The sequence below is a fragment of the Acipenser ruthenus genome, chromosome 4, assembly GCF_902713425.1.
Source record: "Acipenser ruthenus chromosome 4, fAciRut3.2 maternal haplotype, whole genome shotgun sequence".
Lineage (NCBI taxonomy): Eukaryota > Metazoa > Chordata > Actinopteri > Acipenseriformes > Acipenseridae > Acipenser > Acipenser ruthenus.
In genome coordinates this window covers 30,066,687-30,086,256 of record NC_081192.1, presented here as the reverse complement: position 1 = coordinate 30,086,256, position 19,570 = coordinate 30,066,687, and the positions used below count along the sequence as shown (strand labels likewise).

General features: G+C 38.0%; 1 protein-coding gene across 6 annotated transcripts in view; it reads right to left on the bottom strand.

The window, feature by feature from the left end:
• The window catches only part of LOC117400282 (protein cordon-bleu-like), a 112,748-nt gene that overhangs the window by 4,543 nt on the left and 88,635 nt on the right, over window positions 1–19,570 (bottom strand). For 5 of the 6 annotated variants that reach the window (XM_034920487.2, XM_059022286.1, XM_034920497.2 and 2 more), the window contains 6 exons: window positions 17,487–17,663; window positions 9,116–9,464; window positions 8,537–8,661; window positions 3,285–5,233; window positions 2,792–2,911; window positions 231–488 (listed from right to left, as the gene is read on the bottom strand). In XM_034920487.2, coding sequence (XP_034776378.2) covers window positions 231–488; window positions 2,792–2,911; window positions 3,285–5,233; window positions 8,537–8,661; window positions 9,116–9,464; window positions 17,487–17,663 — 2,978 coding nt within the window. The remainder of the gene's footprint in view (window positions 1–230; window positions 489–2,791; window positions 2,912–3,284; window positions 5,234–8,536; window positions 8,662–9,115; window positions 9,465–17,486; window positions 17,664–19,570) is intronic. The other variant, XM_034920510.2, reaches the window with a different exon arrangement.

Genomic DNA, 19,570 nt, shown 5'->3' with positions numbered 1-19,570 from the left:
TGCACACTAGTTTTTTTTTATAGTCAGAAACTGACATTTTCTTTAACAAACCTGTTCTTTACAACATTGAACTGTTAAAACAACAGTATGTTTATGTGTGTAATAAAAATGAAGACATCACTATAATTATATCATTAGGACAATTACATTAGCATTTCAGTTAGCCTTCCTGCCTATCTTGTTTTCTGTGAGGAGTCATGTGCATCACAATGGTAATAAACCACACTTACCCTTTTCAGTTGTGCTGCACCAGGGCCTGTGCGGATAGCCTCCAGCAAAGTTTCCCTTGTTTGCTCAGGGTTACTATGTGAATTTGTAGAGGAGTTTGAGTGATAAACTTTTGTCAGAACAGGTGGAGGAGGAGGAGAAGGAGGGGGAGGAGGGGGTGAGAATGCCGGACGAAAAAGAAAAGCTTCAGTGTTTCTGTGATTTTCTGTCACTGGTATGTTTTTAATGGCACAAAGTTCTTCAGATGCGGCTGATGTGGTCTGTGGATTAAACAAATGGTAGTCTTGACTTAAAACCTTTGTCTGCTTTTTCAAGGTAAACTATTAAAACAAAACACTTGCTTCATTTCGTAGACACATAGACATGCAGGCCATTATATTAACTTACAAGATGCTGATTTCCTCTGAGTAGCTCTTACTCCATTAAGACTAATTTATTAAGACCAATGACCTATACGAACACGTCACCTGTTGATGGTATTGAAAACGTAAAGGGCTGTGAAAGCTAAAGTGAAGACTCAACATGCACTCAAGGTTGCAATCCGTGAGATGTCGATTTGAGATTTACAGTAGCTAATGAATTGAACAACAACAAAAACAACAACAACAACAACATCATCATCATCATTCAGGGTACCCAACATTGCTGTTCTAGTAATTTGTTCTAATAACCTTAATGGATGATTAGCAGCTGAACAGATACAGGAGAATGAAAATGCCCTGTAACTAGCAATATATATGTATTTGTATTTATCTTGCTCTTAATTGTATTATTACTTGTACTGTGATTCTTGAAATGTATTTTTGTTTACGACTCTAAGTCGCCCTGGATAAGGGCGTCTGCTAAGAAATAAATAATAATAATAATAATAATAATAATAATAATAATAATAATATTATAAACAAAAAAATGACTCTGTCAGATAACCCGAAACGGTTCAAGTGTCTCTGCTCAGGGGCCAGACCCAAAGCTGCAGAGCTGTTGGATCTGGATGCCACAGAGTCCCCCACGCCTGGCTCGGCAGGTTGCGATGGACCGGCAGCTCCCACGGCTGACTGAACAGGAGCTGTGCCAGTGTCGAGAACCATGTTCTCCTGGGCCACTTTGGGGCTAAGAGTACCCGAGCCAGATCTTGCCTGATCTTCTCCATGCACAGTGAAGCAGTGGCAATGGGGGGAAAGCATATGCCAAACGGGTGACCGCTCTCCATTAGGGAATACCAGTGGGGGCAATGGATGGACTCCTGGGTCGCAAAGAGATCTATTTTTACGCACCTGAACCTGTCCCATATGAGGCTCACAGCCTCTGGGTGAAGTCGCCATTCTGAACTGTGGTCACTGGTACAGGATCTGGTATCGCCTGGTACTGACTCTGGTATCGACCAGGTGACTGGTACAGGTTCTGGTACCGACTAAGTAGGTTAGTGGTACAGGCTCTGGTACCTACCAGGTCACTGGTACAGGCTCTGGTACCGGCTTTGGTACCGTCTCGAACCAGCTCTGGTACCGACCAGGTCACTGGTACAGGCTCTGGTACCGACCAGGTCTCTGGTATAAGCTCCAGTACCGACTGGTACCAGCAGAGCGAGTCACTGATACCTGGCTGGTACCAGGACAAGTGGCATGCAGTTAAAGACCTGAAAAGGCCACTGGCAAACTGCAAGCATGCACTGTAAAAACAGGCAGGGGCAGCAGTTGCCTGCTAAATAGAAAAAATCTAGTAGCCTTCATTGTCAATGCAGCAAACACAGCAATGGCATAGACACTGTGAATATTCTCCAGTCGAAAAGGCTCCTGCCAATTCGACAGCGCAGTGTAGCTAATGGAGGCTTAGTGGTCCAATGGCTGAAGAAAAGGGCTTGATACCAGGATGTTCCGGGTTCAAATCCCCACTCAGCCACTGACTCACTGTCTGTGACCCTGAGCAAGTCACTTAACCTCCTTGTGCTCCGTCCTTCGGATCAGATGTAAAACCGAGGTCCTATTGTAAATGACTCTGCAGCAGCAGTTGTTGATGCATAGTTCACTCCCTAGTCTCAGTAAGTATTTTGGATAAAAGCAGCTGCTAAATGACTAATTCATCATAATTACTAATAATAAAAAGCCGTTAACACTGGCAGTGTCTCCGTAGCGCGAAAAGCTGACTGGAAAAAACAGACAGCTAGTGCTGGGCCGCGGAGGGGACTTAATCAGAACCTAAAGCTAAGAAGAATTATCGCTTAAAAAGCAAAATTATTTCAAAATATGAATTAAGAGAGAGAAAAAGTTAATTAAATCAACTTATCTTCATAGTTATGACTTCAGTCAGAGCTCACTCCTTCATCAGGCAAAGGCTGAAGGAGAAAATGGCACTGAGCCTTATGCACCATTTGTATTTACCTGCTGGTGGCGGAGACAACATATGACGCGTACAGGGCTATTAAAGGAGCAGCTTTGATATAAGTGCTCAGGTAATTCGGGCTATAAGAGATTAGATCTCATTAGGTAATGGTTACATTTCGTATTTGAAAGGGAACCAAGTTAATCACAGTTCAATGTCTTTTGTTCAAATACATTTTTGTTACCTTTCTTAGTCTTGTGGTATGATTTTGAGATCTGATGGCTGACAAAAGTGCTGATCGTTCATTTTCCTCCTCAACAAAGGAAGGTTTCTTCTGAGTGTAATTTCTTGTAGTATCAGATGTCTGAAACAATAATGAATTTGAAGGTAATTGGCAACAATAAATAAACTAAAATATTTAAATACAAACGTATTTACTTTTTATTTGGCAACAAGGTAATAAAACCATGTGCAGTAGCTGGAATATTATGTCAATGAACAACTGAAAATAATGCAGCAATAAATTTATTTTTTAAATCAACAGTTTATTGGATTATATGCAAATGCAACCTCTAAGGTCTCTAGGAGGCTAGAAGTTTGGAAAACATGTTTACATAAAACGTCTAAAAGATACCCTCACCCCACCTTATACTTGTTTGGTATGTGAGTAAGCATAGTAGATATCTAAACAGGCAATACAATAAAAACAGCAAATCCATTTGCATTTGAGAATTTACCTTTCTTAACTTTTCTTTTCCTTCACTTCCTTGGATAGATTCCATAAGTAAACTGTGCAAAGAAGTGTCCTTTTGTACTGGCTTTAAGGTAACAGGCTTGAACGTTTTGACGGGACCAAATATACCAGCATTGGCCTGAAGACTGGGTTCGGCTTCGTTAGTTGATGGCGCCTCTGAAAGCCACATTTCTGTTTTCTGTGATAGAGATTCAGTATTACCATGAGGTGCACGTGAACCCGTCTGGGAAGTTGAAGGGTAACGGTAAGACCTATTGGAAGATGAATCTGGTTTCAGAGGAGCCACAAATGACCGAGGAGACACACTTGTTGGGGACTTAGGGGATGGATGAAATTCAAAGCTTTTCATCTTCCTGTTTTCTTGTACTGTGATGGTGTGTGCTTCACTCTGTATAGGGTTTGGCATGTCACTCTTAGTTTTCTCCTCTGTGGAAACACTTTCTTTAAAGGCAGGTCTGGTGGACTGAGACAGGGTAAAATACTGATTAGGAAAACTCAGTGGTCTACTCTGATTCACAGATGACACAGTTAACCCTGGTTCTTTAGCTTTTGATATGGCCGAAGAGGCTCGAACATGTTTAATGCTGTTTGATTCTCTATGTTTATACTGGCTGGTGCCTTGGAAATCTTCTTGGATTGCTGATTGCTGGTTAAAGTTTGTAGACTTATACATTTGTATTTCATTTTCTTGGATGCTTTCATGGTTTTTTTGAGCTGAATCATGGAGAGGCTCAGCTCTAGGTGTGGGCATCCCTGTGTATTTTGCAATCGCAGATGCCAGATACTGACTGGAGGTTCTTCTAAAAGGTTTCAGAAAAGTAGGGTCTGCCTTAGGCCCAATATTAGATGACGGGGTGGTTGGTATGTATGATTTGGGTGGTTGGTATGTTAACCCTGGGATAACAGGCTTTTTCTGGTCTCCTTCAGTACAATCTCTTACCAGATCTTCTTTTAATTCCTTTGGCTTTACTGATTTTGCTTCCTCAGGAGGCAGCTTGCTACCAGGCTGCAAGCGCTGTGGGATAGAGGCTTCAGGGTCTACACTGTGTTTTGTGATGGCCACTCTGTTTGTGGTATCCAGCTCTGTTTGTTCTGCTGAGTTCCAAAATGCCTTTGCTTTCCCAAGTAGCGAATCTTCTTCGTCATTACCAGCTCCTGAGGAGCTGCGTTTTATAATGTCAGCGACATCTGGCTTGATGAGGTTGCCTTGGGCATCTATTTTGATTGCCCCTGATACTAAAGACCCTCCTTCTTTTTGATACAGTTTAACAGCAGGTTTTGGTGGGACAACAGTGAAAGTGTTCATGCCGATTCTTGAAACAAAATCATGTGGTATCTTACTTTGTGCCGTTTTCCATTTAGCAGATGACTGTCCTTCATGGTGTTTGTTGCTACCGGAGTATTCCGTTGCTTTCACTTGGTTCTTAGATTGGGTTTCTGCATCCCCACTTTCTTTACTCAGAATCTTCTGTTGTGTGGAAATCATCTGTGTTTTCTTAAAACTGCCAAGCACTATCTTATCTTCGTGATTGTCAATTTTTCTCTGAGTTTGGTCTTTGAGCTTTACCAATGGACCTTTACGAGGAGTCACACAGTCTGTATTTGTAGTGGGACTAAGTTGGTCTGTTGATATCAAAGCATCAAAAAGATTTATGCTAATTGTAGGTTCTTTATCAGATGTGCCAGCGTTGTTATTTTTGTTTTCTAGGTCACTCTTGAAATATTTTTCAGTGTTTGTTTCCTCCTCTGTTTTTGTTTTATTTACTTCGTAATCAGTCATGCTGCACCTGTATTCCTCACACACTTCGTCTATTGCAGTCACTGGTATTGTCATCTCCAATTCAGAAACAGGCTCTTTACCAAGATAAGACATCTCAATCTTCTCTTTAGAGAATGTTGACATTTCCATGGCACAGTCTATATCTTCTATTTCTGTTTAATGACAAACACAATAAAAAAAATGTTCAATAACAAATAAGGTATGGTAAAGCACTGTAAGAACAATGGCTAACCATGTGTGACAGGGACAGGCTCTGTCACTGGCTTCTCAGCTCAAGCGTGCCACTGCAGGGACAGCTCGGACGATCGACGGGAGAAGTGCTGTCAGTCAACTAATTGAACAAGGTGGCTCGGCCAGGGTTTGGCTGACCGGGAATCCCAGATTGGCTAGGGGGCGTGTCCTGGGGAGCGTCCATCCATTTAAAAAGAGGCTACGCTACACACCCTCATTCTTCCGTGTTCAGAGAGAAAGAAGGAACCTGCTAAAAGCAACCACTATGAAACAACGCCCTGTTAATCTGTGCAAACAAAAATTCACTGTGTGTGTAATCACGACTTGTTATTGCTTATGGATTAGGGTTAGTTTACGGGATCGGCGAACAATCCCCAACTAGTACAGCGAGGGTGTGTAACGCAGCGTACTCTGATAACGAGACCCTCCTTTTAGTGGCGGTAGCGCTCATCCACCTGTAGGCAAACTTTATTTGTCTAGATGTGTTTTCACTGTGTTTTATTTTTTCACAGTTTTGTTGCCGTTTCCCCTGTATCTTGTTTACACTCCCGCTTGTGTATATGTGCCCGTGGCTTTACCATTGCAGGTATGTCATGTGGTTGCCTGCTTTGTCTCACCCCGCACTAGGTGCTACCATTGCTGGTACCCTAGTGGCGGCACCTTGTAACTACCATGGAAAGAACTGCAATCAATAAAATCTGCGCACCTGTGCGTGCGGCGGGTCAAGCGCAATTTCTGTGTCTGGCTGCTTTATAACGGTGAACAACCCACAACCCTCTTTCACACCATAGTAAAAATTGGGAAATTACAAAATACTTTTGAAAATTTACCATGGTAAGGGTCTGTCATAAAAACAGTGTTTTGCATCAGATTGGTGATGAACTCCATATTGGGATTTAAAAGGAGAATCATATTCCATTGTGAAATAAGAGAAACACATGGGGCTCGATTCTGATGAAACAAGTGCAATCGCAGACGCAGTGGTTAAAGTCAAACGTGTCTGCCCCGTATAGTGTGGCTTCTCCAAAAGTGCGATTCTGATCAAAATAAAAACCCAGCGCAAGCGCATTTAGTGGTGCAGTGACAGCGCCCAGTCAATCAATGCTGAGTAGATTTGGGGAATCTGCTATCCAATCAGGGCCAGGCAACATTTCCTTTAATAGACAGAATGCGCTTGCGTCACCGCAAGGCTCGTTTTGAATGTAGAAGTGGCGATCATGTCGCATGGCAGTAGCACAGAGCAAGAAAAAACAGCGCAAGTCAGAACAGCAAGTAGTAGGTCACTCGCCAAGAGAATACGTAAACCATGCTTCACGACACAGGAGATCGCTATATTAATAGAAGAGGTGGAGGCACACAGGGCAATCATTTATTATCTTAATATATAAAGAAGAAAGTTTGTCTGTCTGTCTTTTCCTTTATGCATTCGGACTCTGCAGGAGCCAGTGCAACCAAACCTTTCATCCAGGGGAAGGTCGAGGGCTATGTTTGGATCCAAAATTTGGACCCCCCTGTGTACTTTATTTAGTAACCCCAGCACTACAGTAGCCATGTATCTCAAATTAAAGAAACCCACAAAACCAAAAAATAAATAAAAAGAACAAAAATTTTAAAAAAATTAAAAATGGCAAAAACCAAAAAATAAATAAAGTTAAAAAAAGGCAAAGTGGTCTGAGCGCATTGTGCGACACCCAAGATCAGTAACTTATAGGAAACCATGAGGCTACCGTTCCCCAATTTGTCATGCATGAAATATTGAAATATTAAATTTCCCCGGGCAATGCCGGGTGCTTCAGCTACTTTATAATAATTATACAAGGTACATTATTTCATGCCATTGACCTCCCTGACCTGTCCACCAGTAGCAGCAGCTGATTCATTTTCTAGCGGGGACATGAAGTGCAGCATCACGTTCCCTCTGAGCTTGTAATGTACTAGAGTTTCAATATAATCAGGGCTTTAATTCTCATGGAATATTTCCCAGAGCCCAACCGTCAGCGCCTCCTATAGTTACTGTAGACAGCAAACGCTTTCTCAATTATTTTATTTTTTTATCTTTATTTGCTATACTAAATTTAAATAAATAGATAGGACAGCGAGGAAGCAGAATATTTTACATTGACAGACAACATTCAGAGGGTGTGTGCACTACAAGAACAGAGATTTTCTTTCAACAAGCAGGCAAAAGGTAAAATACATGAATATTGTATTTTCATATTTTCGGGCAGATTGATTTGGAACAGTGATTAAACATAGTTTGAAAGACAACATTCAAGGTCCTTCATCCTTCATTCAGCCCTCATATTAACCAATCAGGTTAAAGGAAATCTCTGATCCATTTTCTAATTCATTATAATGTTTCAAACTAGTTAAGCTCATACATTATCCAGGCAGAAAAACCGTTATCTTGTTTCAGGTCTGCCGATAGTAGTAACTTATTTCAATCACGGAAACAAAGCAAATACATTGTGTTAAGTTTACCTCATTTAAAGTTACACATGATACACACACACACACACACGCACACAGAGCATTAGCAACAACCAGGGAAAGAAAGGACAGACATACACATACAGATACAGAAGTGATGCTCCTGTTATGCTACTCTCCATATACTATATGTACATTTTTTCATTTGTAATAATTGCCATGAAAATAAATTGCTACAGTCCTCATGAAAATAAATGTAGTACTCCATTGCATCTGCAAAATAGCATTTTTTTTTAATTCATATATTTGTTTATTATTAATTTACAAATAATATTGTTAGTTTATTGCGTTTTGTCATTTTTTCTTTTTTTCTTTTCTTTTACTTTTCTTTCTTTGATTTCCTTGTTCTATGTCAGTCCAAGCGCATGCAGTTGCTACTTAGGACTACTTTGCTTTTTATAGTGTGTTCAATTCTTAAAGTTCCTGATTGCGCCTCTAAATAAATCTGGTTTCAGCGGGTCTTAACGTTGTGCTCAATTGTCTATTTGGGACCCCATTGCGCTGTGATCAGAATCGCTTCTGCAAATATGTTAATGATACCACACCCCAAAATTTATGCCGACATGTGGCGATGGGGCATGTGCTATATGACGGTGCAGGACATGTCTTCAGAATACCATTTCAGTACAGTGAGTTTCTTTTACGTCTCCACTCCATTTTTGCGCCACAGAATCGGGGGCAAGCATTTGCACTGTGATCAGGATACAGCCCATTGTCTAAGGATTATTTCAAACCTGCTAAACCAGCCTCCAGATCTGCCAGAGTCTGGTGCAGCTGAGTTGTGATGTACAGGTCTTCATCATACTGATCAAGATCAATGCCCCGTCTGCTCTCTCCGAGACACATGCCACTGTTCTGTCTAGAGGAAGACATTATGAAAACAATGATGTATAAAACATTGAAGAAATGACAATCGTGAAACTAGCGCCATTGTTGGGATTTAAACTTGGGCACTTTAGTGAACAACATTAAAGAAATATCCTAGTCAAGTAGGCAAACATGTATTTTTCAATATAGATTTCACTGTTTAGAGGTACAGGTTAGTTAAAAAGTACTGATATGATATGTCGGGCTGACCCAGACTCTTCTATTTCTTTAAGCAATAATATGTTTTAGGTAATTTCATTCCCACTTCTCAGTATAATTTATTTTTAATTCATCATAGAGGGTGGGTTATCAAGTTAATTCACAAGTGGTGCAGATAAATATTAGAATAAATACATGAGCATGACCTTTAGCATTCTATAAACTTGATTGGGGGAAAACGCTGACATTTCTGACAGAAGAGGTTTTTGCGTGATAAGACAAAGTACCTGCTTCTTGAAGTCCATGCAGTGCTACCTTCTTCACTGTCACTGGAGAAATCCTGGGATGCGGCTGAGCAGACATCTGTGTGACATGGCACATCTGCTTCACTGGAGCACTGATCCAGGGACAGCTGTCGTCCCATTCTCAGACTGCTATCAGGAGAGGGGGGATGCGCGATGTCTGAAGGTGAGCTGACGATGCCTGAGTCCTCAGTGGTACTCTCTGAGGCAGCACAGGTATTGTCAGGAAAGCTTCCACTGCTCGCCATGGACACTGTCTCCAATTCTTGCAGCCCTTGTGATTCCATTTCATTCTTTTGTTCTAAATGGCTATCCTGCACAGATCTCAGCCAAGCTGAACATACACGTAAAGAAGACTCCAGTTACATTAGGTTAAATAACAGGCAGGTTACCCTATAGGTATTTTACATTAGGCACACATGCAAAACAGCAATTGGCTGGAAAATGTGCAATTTTCATTTGTTTTAATGTTTATATTCCAGTACTGTAGAATTCATAGGCATGATGGCTATCAATTTTGTTCTTAATATATGTAATGAATTGAACTGTAATGCAGTTTGAATTATTGAAGATTCAAAGTAATTTAGCATTCCCTTCCCTTTTAAGTATAAAATGAGAGTTTGACGTGATCCCCAGATATGTGCAGTGCTTGTACAATAAAAAACTAAAACAGAACTAGAGACTTTGGATGAAGACTTTGGATTTTCTTCAAGCTAGTACTATTATTATAATGATAAATATTCTTATATTTTCAAGGTCTCAGTGTACATAATACGTTCATTAATACAGTAGGTGATTAGGTATGGGTGATAGAGCATAAACACTAAAGCTATTTTATTTATATAGCTCTATTACTGATCAATTTATTGGGAAATAACCAGTGAAGCTGATAATATAAATTATCACAAATATAAATTATTTTTTTTACAATTAATCTGACACTAAATGTTTTAGCTCAAACTAAAAATGAAGTGCTATTACTTGAATATATCTTGAAATTCAGCACAGTTTCCAACAAAGCTGAAATACATTTAATGAAATTCAAGAAACTAAAATAAGATGTTAAAACAAATAATATACAGTACATGCAGAGATCATGAAACAGCAGGAAAGGACAGAGATGGATGGAAATGATGTGGCTCTATGCTACTGGAACTATTTTAATCCATAGTTGAAATCAAATAACTTAATTTAATCAAAAACAGTTTAATATTTATCAAATTATGATTTTCATCTTTTCAGTGTGTTTCAACTTTTTTGGACGAAATAGTACCAAGATATTCTTAACTTATCCTCAGATCCACTTTTATTAACTAAAAGAAGGAACCTATGTGATCTTGAAAACTTATTTTTACTTTTTTTTACATTGCTAATTTTATTCTGCTATCTAGCAAGTCATAAATGTGTGTAGCCCAATTTAAACAAAGAAGCCCAAGGCATCTTTGATTGTTTCATTTTCTCCAAAATTTAGCACTGGCAATCAGGGAGGATTTCTACGCAGGAAAGCTTTCCTTCCATTAAAAGGGTTTACCATAGTAAAAACATAACTAAGTGTAATAAAGCATTGTGAAAGCATGGTAAATCATAGTTAAGCATTGTGAAGCACAGCACTTTGGTAAACTGGTTTAAATGCCATAGCTAAAACTTAGGACCATACAAATTTACTGGGGTAAACTGTTATAAGAGTTGTTAGAATACAGAGAATGCATCACTCATGGGACCTCAAAAAATCACCCAACACCACTTTAACCATAACCCATATTCTGAGTTCTATAAAGTGCGGCCAACCATTACTTAGCTTCTCTCCGACTACAATACTTTTCTTCCTTTGTTATGAAGGGTGTGTGCTGTACAAGCCTTACATTCACAGTATCACTGTCTCTTTATCTATGAAACCCATTTTACATACATACATGCCAATGGAAAATTCAGTCAAGCATTCAATTCAGTCTTAAAAATGTATTTTCTTACACGCCGAAAAGAAAATTATAATAATTTTGCAAGATATGTGCACATGTGGTCTTAGCATACAATCAAACGTTTTCAACTGGTTATGAAAATATACAGTTTATTAAACAATTCTGTAAATAAATGATATATTTATGTAAATGCGTTTCTTTTATTTGGGACTGTTGCACACTGCTGTATACAGTTTGAGCTTTGAATAGAAGAAGGAGTTTAATTAAATAGAAATATCTGAATGTGTTTTGGGTGCAGATCATAACAAAACTCATCCATTATATAAAATACTATGGGCCTCATTTACTAAGCAGTGGAAATTTGGCCAGAATTGCAGGAAGAAAATTGAGATGATGGCGCATGGTATTTCCCAGTGTCACGCCCTATTTACTAACTAATTAGAAGCAAAAATACTGCTCAGAAAAATTCTAATTAGCATACAGATTGTGGGATGGCAACAGGTCTGAAGTTGTGCACTGTATTTATTCTATTGACAGAGGTGAAGGAACTTACTAACTGGTGGCTGTAGGGGTAAAAATATGAGATAAAAGAAAAGATGTTTAAATTTTGTTTCAATTTAAAAAAATATTTTATTATCTACATGTCCTACAACAATATGAAGCCTACAAAGCATCAGCATGGTGATATTCTGTAATGTGATATTCTGAAATGTGATACTTTACAATGTGATATTTTGTAATGTGATACTTTGTATTGTGATACTTTGTATTGTGATATTTTGTAACAATTGTAAGTCACCCTGGATAAAGGTGTCAGCTTAGAAATAAAATTAATAAATAAATAAATAAATAAATAATAGCTTGTTTTGTACTGTATTGCATGTATGATAAACAAACAAAAAAAGCCTGCTATTCATTTGATTTTACTACTGTACTGTTTAAGCCTATTGTACATATATCTATATTTGTACATAATGTAATGTGTACAAACGCATTCATGTTAGTTTAATATGCCCTCATATTTATTATTAATATATATATATATATATATATATATATGTGGCGGAGTGTCCCGCCCCTATGTATTTATTTATTATTATTTGTATTTGTTTGCGGCGCGGATAAAAGCGCTGCGTCTTTTGTTATTGTTTTTTATATTTAAAAACCCGTGAGGATGCGTGGCTGATCAGCTACTGATTATTTAACTAGCTGACAGTCACGCATCCTTACCAAATGCGTGCAGACTGTGGCCAAGGGGTAATAAGATAATTAACAGCTAGTTAACCCCTCGGCTAGAGTATAAGAACCTGCAGCTGTCCGTGCTGCGGGGAGTGAGTGTACAGAGGAGAGTACGGGAGAACACGGGAGAGCGAGCAAAAACAATTGCTATATTTAATATATACTTGTTGCTGTTTATTTTTTTGGCCAACGCGCCTTTTTGTTTTTTGTTTTGTGTTTTGTTATTGTTTAAATCTTTTGTTTTGCTTATTAATAAAATCAGCTGAACACCGTTGCGTTAAGTTTCACCAGCCCATTCTTTGTTTTGGTTCAGTTACTTCCTGGTCCGTGACGTCACCACACCTCACCACTGCGAGCCATCCTGCCACAATATATATATATATATATATATATATATATGAATAACAAACTGTATAAATAGGTAGCAGAATTTGAACTCAATTCAACAGTTTGACACAATGTTACAATTTTAGTAACTACTGTATCTGCCATTTCCAATCGGTACAGAGCTTTTGCTGCCTATGCAGCATTCAGTTTTTTTGGGTCATTTTTGCCAGCGCAAAATCCTTGTCAGACCTTCGTGAATAGCTCATGAATGTATGGCAGCTCTTTGTGTTTAACATGCTGCTTTGCATACGTAAACATCATTAATTCAATGTAAATGAGGCGACAGCGCTATTCCGCCCCTTTCATTTTACAGCCGCTAAATCCTTGTTTTCTGCATGGAAATGGGAATAATAAATAGGATGGGAACAGAACTGCGCACGGTAATCATGTTTTGTGTACGGTAAATGCTTTGCAAACGAGGCCCTATATATCAAAACTATTTAAACTATTTTAGATTGCTAGAAATAAATTCATTCAGATTTCTATTTCCATTCCTCCCTCAGTTAAAGCAATTCAATGTGTTGCACTGGTTAGATTGACATGTTGGAATTGCTGAACTATAGCTGGGAAGGGCTGCAAACAGATGGAACATAGATCTGACTCGGTTTAACAACCAGATTGTAGGAGATAATTGTCAGCTTTAAGCTGCCTCCCTTGGGAACATATAACAACCAAGCTTTTCCATGAAGAGACCATAGATTATTATAACTACGTATTTAATTTTGAGTCTTATTATAGATGCCCTTTTACTGTTGTCCTAATTCAATGTTGTGATATCAATAAATAAAAACTATGCCAGCTGCTGCAATGTTCACATGGAAAGACAAATGCTAGCTCGTCCGTACAGAAACCAAGCAGGGTGGGAGCTTGGAAATAATGAACTTACTCGTTAGGTCTGATTTCTACTCAAACCCAAAATAGAACACGTTTATTAAATTATATCATATTATTTATGGGGCCATATTTGACCAAATATACTTTGGGGCTTTGCATCTCATAACCCTGCACTAAAAACTTCCCTGCTGCCACTACTGCAAAAGAAAGAAAAACGTGTATAGATTGATATATTGTTGGGCAGCTTTTCTTCTCACTGGATATGATTTTAGATGCACTGGTATTGATGGCTTGTGTTTTCATGTCTCAAATGCTACAGTATGTATATGTAACAAGGCAGAGGCTGGGCGCAAACCGGCGATCCTGCACACCACAAAAACTTTTAACCTCATCTCATCTCACCGATAGGAGACAAAATATGTGATGGCACATTTCACACAACACTGCCCGTTATATATACTGGAAACCAGTACTGTAAATGTTTGTTAAATGTATTGTCAAAAATATGAAGTAAAATGCTCTTGGCATGTTCTAATTTATCAGGTATGTAATTAAGTTCATTTTATACAGTATAAATGATATCTCACATCAGTAAACTGACAGTTTTCTTTGTTTAAAAATATCTACAAATTTAAACTACTTCAGAAAATGTTGTATAAAGAAGTCCATTCTGTTTATTTTGTTATTGACCTGAAAACATTTAGGCATTCGTGGCAGTCAGTATTAAATAAACGTTTGCATTAAGCACACTACATTTTCATTAAGACATTATGAAAATAATCACCATGACAATGTGGAAAACACAGTGTGCAAGATATTTTCTTTACTCAAGTTGAAAGTTTGCACAACTATATACAAAATGACGGTGGCCCAGAAGTAAAAACCCATGCGAATAAAATGTTAGACATGCACACAGATTCCAAAACGGAAAGTGTCTTTGCAGTCCTTGGTATGTGTTTTTTTAATACATTTTTTTTTTCTTTTTATAAACAGAAAATTAGAATACAGAAGCTGTACAGTAGCAAAGGTGAAATGGTGTTGCGAGTGTAAAACTGTTTAGTCCAAAAATATTTAGACTTTGCTGTCCAGGACCACAGCAGCTGAGGGAATGCTCCTCCAATTGCAGATCTGTGGGTGGTTTCCCTCCACTATGTAGCACCTGCCCACCTGAGTGTTCCGTTTCCGTTTTCAAAGTTCCTTCTGTTTTGGAATTTGTTAGGAAGTTGCTATCTTTTTATTTGCATGACGCTACCTTTTGATTTGATTGTCGCTATCGTTTTGTTTGTATGTCACTATCTTTTTGTTTGTATGTCGCTATCTTTTTGTTTGTATGTCGCTATCTTTTTGTTTGTATGTCGCTATCTTTTTGTTTGAATGTCGCTAACTTTTTATTTGTAACATTTAGTTTTTAAGTCAATACATTTTAATTTGTAAATTGATAACTTTTTGTATTTCGCTATCTTATTTGCTTGTGTTTTGCACTTCAGGGCCACTGTAAAAAAATTGATTAAAACACTGCAAATGTTTCAAATAAAAAAAATAAACAACTCAAATGTTTTTTTAAGAGCTACTGTACTCGTCTGTTTCTCACTAAAGTTTTACACTTCATACTGGAGCAATAGCTTAGTAAACCTAGTGCTAGGTATCTAAAAAAAGGGGACTTTTTTGCACTGGAAAAAAATGTTAATTAAAACCTGTGGCTGTATTGAGTGACACTTTTTATTTAACCATCAACAATCACTAGCATGAAAAAAAAAAAAACCTTATGCAAAATGCTTTACATAAATTAAAATGATGGATGATTAGACATCTTCCTTACAGCAGAGACTATAGAAGTCAATTGGCTATAAACAGCCCTATGTCTTTCAATAAAATTGCTTGTTATAAAATGAGACTGGATTTAAAAGGTCTAACTTTTACATTTGCAATTTTAAAATTACAGTATTTTTTGTAACATTTGAGGACCACACATTTACACAACACCCTATAACCAATGTTTACTGATTAAAGTTTTAGGATGAATAGGGAGCATAAATAAGGCACAAACATGCAAAAGTTAATGACCTCATTCCTTCTATGATATGCGTAAAACAATAATTAAAACAGAACGTTTTTTAAGCTCCTTTCTTCTGCCATTTACTAACATTGTTAAACCAGGTATCTCAGATTTATTTGTCCTCACACCCTGGTTCCCTTCATTTCAGAGCCTTCTCATAAACATTAACAACAATCCAGTCAATATCTCTTCAGCTCAGCATCCATATTCCATTTCCAGCTCCTTTCTTACAAATCCAGTCACATCACCTTCCACTTTCACTGGTTCAAACATTTCCTAAAAATGTGTCAGGTCTTGTTAATAATTTGCTGAAGGCAGTGTAAAATATGTAGTGCAAGTAGTATACTGTACAAATCGAACCTATTTACAAAATGTTTCTAAAATCCATGAAATGCAGGGCTGGCATGAAGCCGCTTATGGTATATCCACACATGCCTTGGCTTATGTAAAAAAAGCCATTTGGAACATGAAGGAATAACATTTTTGAAGCCAGTATCAGTAGACCTAAATCAGACGTAGCTTCACAGGTGCTCGTAGATTATTAACCATGTGATATACACATGACCCATTTTTAACTGGTTAATGTATATCTATGGCTTATTCTGACCCAGAACTCAGCACTCTACATCAGCTAGATAAGCTACAGCACGTGTGGATATACCCCAAGCCAAGTGACTTTATGCCAGGCCTGTATAATGTAAACATCTAGAAAGCACCACACATTCCTTGATAAACATGTTGGAAGACAAGCTTGATGACAGATTTGAGATTCACATCCTGATGTGGGGGTTTGGGGGTTTGAAAGTTTGAAGAGAGGGAAAGAGGTTTTCAGCAGAAAGCAAAGGTCCATCAAAAGGAAGGGATGAAGAGGATGAAGGCTGACAGAAGCTGACGGGAAACAGTGATAGTACTGCATGTCAAACACAGAAGCAAGGTCTTTCAGAGGCGATTGACACGGTGAGGAAAAGGGGCACAACAGTAAACTGGTGGAAAGAAGGAAAGGAAAGTTTAGAACAGCAAAACATAAAGGTTTGGAAATGTTTGTCTGAAGTGGATGTCCAGCATGAATTCAGAGCCGGATACAGAGTAATCATTCAATGAATCCACAATCATTATGCAGAAATCCCAAAATAACAAAAGTGGTAACGCTATATGAAAGGGTTGGGAATTAAAATGTATGCATGTACAGTAATAAGATTGTCAGTGAAACACATACTGAATTAATGTTAAAAGAACAATTATCATCTGTTCTTTAATTGTCGACATGCTGTCATCAAAAAGAATGATATGTAATACTTACGCACACACACCAAAAAGGCATTCAGGTTTCTTTACTAAAATGTATCTACTCAAAAGTCTCAATTTTTCACTATATTTAGTTTTTTTAGCATTCCATTTCAATTTTACAACTCAACATATTAAGTTTTCTTCTTTTTTTTTTTTTTTTTTACAGATGAACAAACCTTAGATGTACTAAAACCTTTGAACTCCAGATTTTATATATATTTTTATCTGACCTACATTTACACCAATTATATTATGGACAAGTATTGTTGTTGTATTATGCAGGCTATAGGCCTAATATCATAGATTTAGCAAAACATGACTCACTATTGTGCTCTACTGAGATGAACTCTGTTATTTATCCACATAGCAGATTGTTAGTTATATAGCGAAAGAAGAGAACACCCAAGATTAGTTGATAAGGTATGAATGTTTGCAGGAAAGTGACTACGTGAATCCCCCCTCACCCAGTCAGGAAGATAAACACAGTAACCCTGAATCAAATGACAGATTGATCATATTAAAAATACACAGTGACATAAGTAAAACTGAAAAAGAAAGTGTGAAAAAGTGCAGAACTGAATCTGTAGAAGCAAGTGTACAGCAGATGATTGTTGAGATGATTTCCACGACCTACATTGGTGGGCCAAGTCCATCTGGCTTGCAAGTTCAACATCAGTTGGTTGAAATACTTGTGGATCCATAAAGTCTGTGTCTAGACAAGGATGGTATGGTGGGGGAGGTGGGAGCACTAACTGAGGTGGATCACGCACATTGCCTCTTCGAGGCTTTACTGGCACTTGACGCCAGGCACCTAGAAAGGGGATTAATGTGCTTGTTATTAGCTAAGGAAAAAGGCTTGGTTATGAAATCTCAAGCATACATTTCTAATCTCCCGACTCATCATACTTTTGTTTATCTCCCCAAGTTGACAAAGCAAATGCAGATAAAATGGATCTTATCAGTGCTCAGTAATTTTGCTTTTGGGTCACCTTGATCACCTAAATAAAATAATACACATAAATAAATAGAAAACAAACAGGCCAAAATTATACAAAGGTCACATCAACTTGGGCAGAAAAATATTAAAATAAATAAGGCAATCGAGAGGATTTGCTTGTGGGGGCAGTAAAGATTTTGAAGAAGACCTTGATGAATGAGGCTGTACAGTTCCTTTACTGCGGGTCAATACAGTAGACAATGCTCCTTTTCTCATAACCCTGTAGGTGCACATGGTAACACATGTCAGATATTCAGACTAATACGGCAGTGCCATCATATTTGTAGCACAGGTAGACCAAGGTTGTAGTAAATGCACAATCTTTATCTCAGGGCAATGAGTGAACTCAACACAATATGTGAGATGGTGGGATCTTAAGAATAAAAAAAAACATGAATGGAAATGTTCTACAGCCTCCTTGCAGCAGGCACAGAATAAAAGAAACCTAAGGTCAGAACTCGAGGAAATTGGTATAACAGGTGCCCACCTGAAATCCTTTGACTACACCATGCAGCAGATGACTGACCTGGTTATGTAAGGCTCGAAAAAGGATCAACTTCCCAAAGAACTGGCAAATAGCGGTGTACTTGTGATCAAAGAACATGCTTCACGGTAGAATGCAGGACTTATCAATCCACTGGCCTTATCTCTGTTCTAAACAAGATCCTTCATGCAATCAAATCCTAGCTTACACAAGACAGAGGTTGGGCATGAGTGTTTCACTCAGGGGTGGATTGTTATCATCAGACTGGTGATGGAAAAGCAAAGCAAGCATAACTCTCTGTTATTATAAACAATGCAACGTGTTTTCCTACTGTGCCAAGATCAGGACTTCAAAATGGCTGCAGTGAACTTGAGCCAACTACCACAGAAACATAGAAAATCTATAGTTTATACAGTACAAGGGGAATCTGACTGTCATATCTAATGCAGTGACTACTAATGATTCTTTATTTGTGAAAACATCAAACCAGGGAGGGAAACAGATAATGTCAAATACACTAAACGCTAATGCAAACCTGTGTCTTGTGTTGTTATATTTTGTAGTTGTACCTAAGGAAGCAAAGTAAAGACTAAAATAATACTCTGGGTGACCATTACAGAATTCAACCTGGATCAGGGTATGGATATGTTTTGGAAGAAGGTTTGAAAGAATGATTAGTCGTATCAACAGCTAGACAAGAAATAACAATTATTCAGCAGAGAATATTTAGCCTTTATCCAACGTACAGGAGAGAAAATATTGAAGAACTGTTGCTGCAGGGCACATTGTCAGAAGGATGACCATTGCAAAGGTGACAAGCGGATTAAAATGAGAAAGCTGCTTCAAGCAAAATGGGAATTTTAGATTGCTAGATGAGATAATGTTTTGATTGTGTGAACACATATGAAATGGAACTATTTAGGATAATCATTTTCACATTAATGTATATCAATTTCCAGTGTAGCTATTTGTTCTTTAACACCCGAAGACCCGCAGCAGTCATTTTGGCGGTTTTTGGCTTTAAAATGTAATTTTCTCCAGTCGTGTAACACATATGGGGCTGTGCGTTCATGTACCTTTCTGTTCCTATGTATTAAATATTCTCACAAAGCATGAAACACGGGAGTGCAGAAATAAAGGAGATATATTACATTATACCTAAAAGCCCTGGGAGCAGTCACATTGACGGCCACACAGAAAACAATTGTATTTTGATTATACAGAACAGTATTCTACT